Source organism: Populus euphratica, unplaced genomic scaffold (genome assembly GCF_000495115.2).
Source record: "Populus euphratica unplaced genomic scaffold, PopEup_1.0 scaffold49.1, whole genome shotgun sequence".
NCBI lineage: Eukaryota > Viridiplantae > Streptophyta > Magnoliopsida > Malpighiales > Salicaceae > Populus > Populus euphratica.
Window position 1 is genome coordinate 687,037 of NW_011499875.1, and position 9,794 is coordinate 696,830.

At 33.3% G+C, this 9,794-nt stretch overlaps 2 protein-coding genes across 3 annotated transcripts; one reads left to right on the forward strand and one right to left on the reverse strand.

Annotated features, from left to right (window-relative positions):
* The first annotated feature begins 703 nt into the window (after positions 1-703).
* Positions 704-3,106, forward strand: PRR1 (pinoresinol reductase 1). Its single transcript, XM_011029775.1, has 4 exons — positions 704-1,062; positions 2,133-2,373; positions 2,449-2,652; positions 2,770-3,106. The coding sequence occupies exons 1-4, from the start codon at positions 733-735 to the stop codon at positions 2,931-2,933; spliced, it is 939 nt and encodes a 312-aa protein (XP_011028077.1). The 5' UTR covers positions 704-732; the 3' UTR covers positions 2,934-3,106.
* Positions 3,107-3,798: 692 nt separating this feature from the next.
* LOC105128210 (myb family transcription factor APL-like) lies at positions 3,799-6,469 on the reverse strand. 2 transcript variants are annotated; one of them, XM_011029776.1, is made up of 6 exons: positions 6,022-6,469; positions 5,491-5,567; positions 5,308-5,371; positions 5,056-5,131; positions 4,557-4,626; positions 3,799-4,444 (listed from the first exon to the last, which is right to left on the reverse strand). In XM_011029776.1, the coding sequence occupies exons 1-6, from the start codon at positions 6,173-6,175 to the stop codon at positions 4,034-4,036; spliced, it is 852 nt and encodes a 283-aa protein (XP_011028078.1). In that variant the 5' UTR covers positions 6,176-6,469; the 3' UTR covers positions 3,799-4,033. The 2 variants fall into 2 exon arrangements, with proteins under 2 accessions (XP_011028078.1, XP_011028079.1); XM_011029777.1 differs by lacking the exon at positions 5,491-5,567 and having other exon boundaries at positions 6,022-6,102.
* Positions 6,470-9,794: the final 3,325 nt, after the last annotated feature.

Consider the following 9,794-nt stretch of genomic DNA (forward strand, 5'->3'; position numbering starts at 1 on the left):
AATGAACTTCTAGGTGTTATTTTTTTCTTTTTGTAAAACCTTTAATTTTTCTTGTATTGCCCTTTTCTACTTTGGATCTGATAAGGTCTTTGTAATAGACTCTAGATCAAGCATGATATCTACATGTAAGTACCCAATTAAATGAAAAAAAAAAAACATTAAATGTTAGCTCATAATCTACAAATTCCTAGCGTAATATTGTAAAGTAGAAGACTTCTGTTTTGTGTTGTAATACATTCATGGTTATAAGAGGTATATATAGTACACGAGGAAATGAGACAAGATCCAAGAAGGAAGCCTAAATATTTGCCAACCAAGAAAACGTATGTTGTAATAATTGTATGTGAAGATATGGCTCTAACAAATGTGAACAGTACCCTAGGAAAACTAGAGTAATGATATATACTTTGACGAAGTCAAACTTTTGTTGTATTTAATCTAAAAATCTCTTTACTTTTCGATATAATTTGTTTCGAAGAGCTTTTAATTTTCGGCGTTCAAGATGGCAATTCTGTCACCTAACCCATCGGGGTCCTCTCTGTTCCCCAATGAAGGCATTTTGCTAACTACTATAATTAGCTATTGTTAATTTCAAGTCACCAACTCAAGAGTAACTTGTACTAAAAAAAATGATGGAAATTTATAAAATATTATTAATTAGAACAAATCTTTTTGCCGATCTTTATATAAGTCATAGTTCCATGGGGCACGAAACAATCAAAACAAGAAACCATGGCAAAGAGCAAGGTTCTCGTTGTTGGGGGTACTGGGTATATTGGTAGGAGAATAGTGAAGGCAAGCTTAGACCAAGGCCACACAACTTATGTCCTTCAACGCTCTGAGATAGGCCTTGACATCGAGAAGCTGCATCTACTATTGTCATTTAAAAAGCAAGGAGCTCACCTGGTTCAGGGTTCATTCTCCGATCAGCAGAGCCTTGTGGAAGCTGTGAAGAAAGTTGATGTTGTCATTTCCACCATGTCCGGGGTGCTTTTTAAGAGCCACAACATTTTGATGCAGCTCAGGCTTGCGGACGCCATCAAAGAAGCAGGAAACGTGAAGGTACTTTAATATTTATGATAATTTTGTCTGTATGGTCCTAAACAGTTAGTGACTGTCTTCACATCTTTTATCTCCTTTTTCGGGCTGCCCATGTAAGTGATGCAGGTCATATATATATATATATATATATATAGACAAGGTAGTGCTAGTTCAACATGTAGACAACGTAGTTACGCAGTGTTGTTGTTCTTGCTGTTTGCTGTTGTTGTTCAAACTCGTAGTGACAAGCAGCACTTTGGAATATTGAGCAGCGGCTCAAAGATTTAACCCTTTCCAGTGTAAATTTTCGACTCTGTTTATCGAACCTAGTGTATGAATCTTCTTTTTGTTACTAGATCTTGTTTTGTTCAATTATCTTTTGTTCCTTCACTGACAAATTGCGCACTCTGTTTTAACAATTTTTTCATTTATATTTAGCTTCTCAAATTTTAACCTTAATTCAAGTTAATTTTTTATAAAATCACTTGTTGGATTTCGACGTGTCCCTTTTAGTATCCATGCGTTTTTTTAATAGATTTTGGCAGGTGAGCTAATCTGTCCAGTCTTCACCTATTTGCCCATCAAATCCATCCGCGATGGCCAAGGTAACGTTAGAAAAGAACAATATTGACCTAATTACTCAAGGTGATCTAATCATGAGAAAGATTGCTGAGGGATCAAGGGAGTCCTATGTCTTGTCACTTTAGCCCTTGCAATATTTTATTTGCTTATGACAAAGGCTCAGAAGGCTTCTGCAATTCTTTACTCAAAACCTTTGGCCCTCAAGTATGTTAATTAATTGAGTTATTCTGCACTAATTTTCTTATTTTCAACTCATCAACTATTTTTGTTGAGTACAGTAGTAGAGTTTTTGTAATTAATGATAAACAATTTGTAGGTTTCTTAAGCTTTTCTGACCAAGCTGATCAATAACAATATGATAACATAGAAAGGTCGCCCTTATGCATGCTCGATTTTCTTTTCTTTGTTTTTTTAACAAGGGTATGCTAGTTAAGAGTCTGAAAATACGTTTTTTTAACGAGGGTATGCTAGTTAAGAGTCTGAAAATACTTCTATTATATTGTGGGCAGCGTTTCTTGCCTTCAGAATTCGGTATGGACCCAGCAACAATGGAGCATGCACTGGCACCAGGAAGAGAAACATTTGATCAGAAAATGATTGTGAGAAAGGCAATTGAGGATGCTAAGATCCCCTTCACGTATGTATCCGCTAACTGCTTTGCGGGTTATTTTGTTGGTAGCCTCTGTCAGCTTGAGACCCTGACCCCTCCAAAAGACAAAGTCCGGCTTTATGGAGATGGCAACGTTAAGGGTAAGTAAGTGGTAGTAAAAAGAAGAAGAAAGGCTATTTGGTCGTGATTTATGCTGAATTATATTTGTTTTCTAGTTATTTTTATGGATGAAGATGACGTTGCAACATACACAATTAAAGCAATCAATGATCCTCGGACTTTGAACAAAACTTTGTACCTAAGACCACCAGAAAACATTCTGTCACAAAGACAGTTAGTTGAGATCTGGGAGAAACTCAGTGGAAAGGAACTAGAAAAGATCAGCATTCCCGGAGAAGACTTCCTAGCTTCCATGAAAGGTACATATGAGGATTAAAATAGAAATAGTGGCCACATATCGTTTGTGCATTAATCTCTCTCTTTTTTAGGTTATTTTTCCACGTTCTCTTGGTTGGATAATTTCTATGTTGTTGCAGGCATGGATTATGTAGCCCAGGCAGGAATGGGGCATTTCTATCATATTTTCTATGAAGGCTGTTTGACAAACTTCGAAATAGGAGAAGATGGAGAAGAAGCTTCGGACCTTTATCCAGAAGTGAAATACACTCGCATGGATGAATATCTGAAAATCTTCCTTTGAAGAAAACCACGTTCTATGTATCTATCAACAGTAGCATAATGAATATCTAAGAAGCTTCGTTTGGCGTATATTGTGAATGAATAAAGAAAGAAAAGATTTCTACTGAAAAAAAACACTCTTTCTTAATATTTATAAATGTTGGTTTCTAGTGTGTAATGAATTAAGTTATTATAGGTAGACTTTTCTATTTAGTTTTTTAATATTATTATATGGATATTTATAATATTAAAAAATAATTTAAAATTTAAAATTTAATATACCAATAAGATTAATTCATTCTTTAATTAATTTTTTGACTAACAAGAGATAAAACTAATAGCAATTATTCAATTTAATTTAAAATATAATTATTTCATTAAAGGTCATTAATTATATTATTTTATTAATAATTATATTGTTTCATCGTTATATTTAAAATTTATAAAAACTTGTTATTATACAAGAAAAAAATAATAAAAACATATATTTATTTTTTGGTTTTACCTTTTTATTTTTTTAGAGATTTAGAGAATTTAGTTATATCCTAAAAATATTATTTTTATATTAGATAAATAAACACCTTGTAACAATGTTTTCACACCCCTAAATCAGTTTTATATTTGTTTCCATCCGAGATATTTCTTATACTTCTATCAACGTTCTGTATTATCAACAAGATGAAAGAACAAATTGCGCGGAATGTTTTAGGGACAAGAATGTTAGGCTAATCAGTCCATTCTACGTAGTTTATGAGAATGATTGGTACGGTTGAGCATTCTTTTCCCAGATGGGAGAATAAAAATATGAATTCCTTGCAACAAAGAGCACTTCGTTCTATGAGCATGTGTGGAGGGATGGTTCTTGAACACAAGTTACGAGATTTGACATAGTTTAAAATGTTCCTTTAATGAGAATTACCTAAAATACAAACACAGACAACTCCAGGAAAGTACTCTGGTTGTGCAGTGACCAGAATAGATAGGCCCCCCTATAAATCAAAAGATACTAAAAAGAACTCAAAAATCTAATTTCTACAAAATTTATAAGCAGCTTTTGAGGGTCACACTATAAGCAGTTACAGTTGTTTGTTATGGAAGTAATTGGTAAATATTACCATTAATTTATCTCCTATATGAAAGCATTTTGAGTTCCAATTCAGATCCATTTGCAGAGACAAAATCATAGGTACCTTTGGTGTTTAAGTCAAAATGTATGGAATCCCCTTGAAGGTGGTGCTTAACATCTTTGGTTTCCCGTGCCTGTCCCTCTCTCTGAATATGCATAGCCGGACAATTTTCCTTCATATTGATACCTTTCAAATCAGTGATGCTTGGCTTCCTATCTTCTGCATTCAAGTTCTCCATGAGACTATAAACAGCGGAATTGAAGCCTGTTAAATGAGCTCTTGTGGCTTTTAAATTTCCATTGCTGTCGTCATTCAAGTTTTGTGAGAGGCTCTTCTGAGCTTTCTCCAGTATGGCCTGCAAGTACTTCCCTTGAGCTTCTATTCTCATCTGCAGCTTCTTCTGTACCTGTTGCAGAAAGACCAACTCGATATATCAAATAAGAAATTCGAGAATGACCTAGATGAGTGATTGTTGATTTTCAAGAAGCATCTACCAGAACTCTATGAGAAAGCTATACCTCAAGCTCTTCTTGTAATGTTTTCTGTACTTCAATCTGACAATTTAATGCCTCTGCAACCGAGATTTCTCTGTCTTGAACTACATTAATTAGTACCAACATAGAAGTTTGCAAATAAAGTTTGAAAGAGAATTCCAGATGAGATTACTCTCAGGTTAAGCTAATTTTAAAGTCAAGGCAGATTTTTCTTTTCATCTCACGGGAAAATAGATAAAAGAAAATAGTAATCAACAAAAAATCACGTGATTCGATAGATCCTTCTCAAACCATCATTGCTGCATACACACTCCATCAAGGAAATGCTGGGGTAAAAGGAAAAACAAAAGCTATAATGGATATAAGCTTTGTTCAAGGAAACAAGTTCTCATGGATGTAGCTAAAAAATGGTTGCACACAGCACACACCATTGAGGGCTTGAGTCTTTGAGAAAAATTCAAGTTATGTTTTTTTTATTGTAACAAGCTACATAAAAATACAGAAGAAAGATGGCAACGTATACCCTTGTTCTTTATCGATTCTTGGTGAACTGGTGCTTGTCCCTGAGGAGCCCTTGCTGAAGTTTACATATGAAGCTCCTAGAAGTTAAGTGCACGGAAAGTCATCAGAATATTAGTTCAAAGAACTACTCGATTGTACAAATTCTTGTAAACACTTTATGAGATAAAACTGAACCTACAGCCTACATTTAAACTAAAATCAGTTATCTGTGGTGAAAAATGGAACAATAAAAGAAAAGCAGTGATGAGCTAACCTCTGCTCTCTTTGCTTTGTTCTGTATTGTTCTGTCTTCGAGCCTGCTGCCCAAGTCTGTATTTCTGCAGATAAATAAGCCAGAACAATTACACAATCACAATTTAAAGGGCAAAGAAAAAGGAAATAGAACAGGTAACACTGATGAGAGCAGCAATAGTTGTGTTAAAACTTGAAACTGTACCTGTAAATGACTCTTTAAATGGTACAATGTCAAACCCTTCAATCCCATTAACCTCAACATTGACTTTGGAGTTGCCTCTGAATATAAATCCATTCTATGTATAATTAGATTCACTAGATTACACAGAGAACATTGAAGTGTAGACTCAGGTTGATTAAGTTCATACAATTATTGAGAACAATAGGATAGTGACAGACCAGATATATGAACTATACGTATTGTCATTTTCATATTTCAAAATGCCAACAGCAGCATTTACATCAGTTTGTTATTACTGGGGCCGATGTTTCTGACGTAGTGCTGAATAATTTTTATGTGGGTTTATGATTTCTGTTATAATCTAGTCAGAACGAAGGAGAAGACTTGCAGTAGCTGTAATCATATTTCCTGGAAGAATCCAAATGAGCTAAGCGTACTCATGGCTATTTCAATCAATATGGGCAATTTGATCAAGCAAACTATCAATCTCTCTAGCTAGACATTGAATGAAGTTCAAACAAGAGAAAAGAAGAATAATTTGAGTGGACTTACTATCAGGGCCACCAAGTTTGGTGACAGCATCAACAAAACGATCATGAAGATCAGCAGTCCATCTAAGTCTTGGCTTTGGGTCTCTTGTCATCATCACCACCCCGTTCTCGTATGGATAACTCCCTCCTTCACCACCAAATGTTGTTTTCTCCATGTATTATATATAATACAACAACCAAAGTTTCCAACTAAAGCTAGCTTTTGTACTTCATGAAACAATCACTGAATGGAGAATACAAGTCTTCAAGCAGGTTTTTTGCTTTTGCACTTCCTAAAATTCTCCTCTGCCAGAACATAAGAAGATCCAGAAGCGAAGAGGGAAGAGATGGCTATGAAGAAAGCATAAAGAGGGCCAAGAGGACTTTTGAATGTTCCTGCAGTAAAGCAATTCCTTGCAAGAGCATGTGACGAAAATTCAACAAGTGTACATAGCAATATAGAACAAAAACATAGAATTCTTGTTTTTATTCAGGCAGGGAATATATATATATATAAAAACTAAACACTTTTTTTTTAACAGGGCATTTAAAAAAAAAAACTAAATAGAAGAGGAATGTATTTACATGGGAAGAAAAAAATAGTATTTATAATATGTGTGTGGACATGCAGAGGAAATGTCGGCGAGGAATCTGAAGTTGCATGATTGATGAAATTTACAATGGGAACAGATTTTGGTGTCGCCATGCTCATGTGTACATCAACATCCCATAATAACTGTCAGATGCATCTTGAGGAAACATCAAGATGATCGACGGTGAAGCGGTCACTGAGACCATGAGAAGTAAGAGATTAGATGCCACGTTGCAGCCATCGTGGAATATTCGCCGGCGGAGAGGATGGAAGGAATATTCGTGGAGTCACATGGGGGGGCCCGTGGGAAGTGTAGGAGGGGACAAAATGGGAGCCATATAATGCATGTTGAAACGACGGTGTTTGACATGTGGGCGGTGGTCCATCTCAAGGAACAGCCAGTGCCGACGGTGAGATCGGGGTGGCTTGAAGCTTCACGAGGGCGAATCAATGACTAATTCCACTCATGAAGACACTCAATCCACACCAGATTAGTTATGATTATAGTAATTGGAATATTTTGTGCAGCTATTTCATGGACGTCTTGGCGTTTATGGTGCGCCTGCCAAGTGTCATGGATCGGGTTCCATATCATACAATTCATACAAGTTTATTTTGATTACTATAGATGTATGGATTATTCAATTGTGCCCCTAAAAACTATAAAGCAAGCCCTCTCAAATATTTATAAATTAAAAGGATTTTAAAAATAATGAATTATTCTTCATGTACTCTACTACATGGCTTGACGAGTTTTTCTTCTTTTTTTTTTTTCCTTTGATGCACATTGAGATCGTGTGTGTGTGTGTGTCACTTAGACTAGAATACCATAATTTAAATATATTTTTATTTTATTTTTTAATATTAAATTTATTAGAGATTAAACTTTATATTTTATTTCTATTTATTTTTTATAAGTGCATTTTTTATCTCATGGCTCGAGTTTTGGGTTTAACAAGTTAACTCAAGTTTTTTTTAACTTTTTTCATTGATTTACTTTTTAATTTCATCGTTTAATTTTTGGTTTATTAGGAACTAAGCTTTATAATTTTTTTAATTTGTTTTTTATGACATTCTTCCAGTTTCATAACTTGAAATGCAAGTTTGTCATACTAATGTAAATTGACTCGGATCATATTTTTATCCTATTTGTAATTGAACTTTTTTCAATGTTATTTTTTAATAATGGATTGATAAAGAATTAAGTTTCATAATTTATTTTGATTTATTTTTTATATGGTTATCAAGATTTCATGATCAGGGTAGCGACTTTAACAAGTTAATCCTTGTCTATCCAATAAATTGCCATATCATGTATTAAAAAAAGATGTCATCTTAAATTTTTTATAGTCAAACTATGTTTTTACTATTTATCTTAATTAGCTTTAAACTTGTCAAGTTAACCAAGTAACAATGAATCAACTTTACATGGTTTAATTTTTTTTCTATTAAAAAATATATAAACAAGATGTATGTTTTTTAAATTTTGAAAAAAATAGCACAACCAAATAATCTAATAAAATACTAAATGGAATATCTTTTTAAGATGCTAACACAAGATGTTAGTGATATACAAATCAATATAATATGGCTTTTCAAAAAAAAATTAATAATCATAGATATTACAAATGAAACTAAAACTCAATAGTGTTTTACTCTAGTTTATACACAGTGATATAAAATAATTGATGAGTTCTTAAATAACCAAAAAAATAAACACATATTTAGAAGTGGAACTGCATTTTCATATATTTATTGCACAATGTAATTGCTCTCATGCCCTTGAAAAAAAACAACAGTACAACTAATATTTGAAAAGTGTTTTTAGACTTTTATATTTTTTGTAAAGTGTACTTACTACGTAGCCTTTGAGGTCAACTTTTTTTGTCTAAGGCTAAGGGATACTTTCAGTTTTTTTACCCCAATTTTCTTACAATTACCTATGGGGATAAGGGTTTGCCGATCTTTCTATGATTCAAAGAACAAGTAGCTGGCAAGAGGGAGGTGTCTTTAGGCAGCCCATGTGGCACCTCCTGATGGCCATTGGTAGCCTTCGGGAGTAGCATCTGAAGCAATACGTCACCCTCTATATGGTGGGGCGGTACATGTCTGCATTCATTGCATGGAGGAGCTCCGATGATAATTTTTCTTCTCCTCCATTTTTTCTCTCTCCTCTACCTCAAAAGGTGTACTAGCTTTTCAAAATTGCAAAATAATCCTCAATCTTTTAATTATATCGAATTTGATTTATTTATTTTTCAATTCCATCCCTTAAAATTTAATTGTTATGTTTTTTATCAAATTTGATTCTTATTTTTATGACTTCTATTTAGTTTGCTTTTAATCTTTTTCTGATTAGATTTTTTAAAATTCAAAATCATCATGGTTTTATCCAACGTGGAACCTCGTATAACTTTGCACACACCTTAATTTTATAGTGCAAAAAGCCTAGTCATTAGTTGTGAAATGGTCATTCCACAGGTCGGATTAAATTTTCTAAATGTAAAAAAAAAAAAATTAAGAGTGCGAAGAACTTTTTGACAGTGTTATTAAATTTGTCAAATAGATCAATCTTGAAACCTCCCGAGACAGCTCTTTGTCTAACTCAAGTTTTCAATTAAACCGCATAGGAGCTAGCTCAAATTAAATCGATCGATTTCATGAGTTCAAATGCAATCTTGATGATTGATAGAAACATGGTTTAGCTTTAAAAAACTTCAAGATGATAACTTTTTTTATAAAAAAAAAATATTGAGACAATGACAAATTAAGTCAATCTCAGTCCTCCCATGACCCGGGTCGTGGACTCTATTGAGTTTAATAACTTTTTTTATGAACTATTTTTATTTAATTATATGATAAAAATATATGCTCACAAAATTGAATACCAACCTAAAAATAAACAGTTATTTAAGAAAATTATAACCCTATAGAAATTAAACAAAAATAAATCATGTATTTTATTTCCCAACTAATCTAATGTTAAATGATAAAATTTTAAAAAAAATAAAGGAAAAAGAAACATATCCAATTAGTAAGTAAACTCATCAAATGTATGAACCTATGATCAATAATATATAACCTTGCCACAGCTGAACTAGTATGAATTTGACTACATGAGTCACTTCATCAACTACGTTTTTATTGGATGTTTTAGATGACAAGACGGTTAGAAATCCATAAGATACAACATGTGTCGCTTG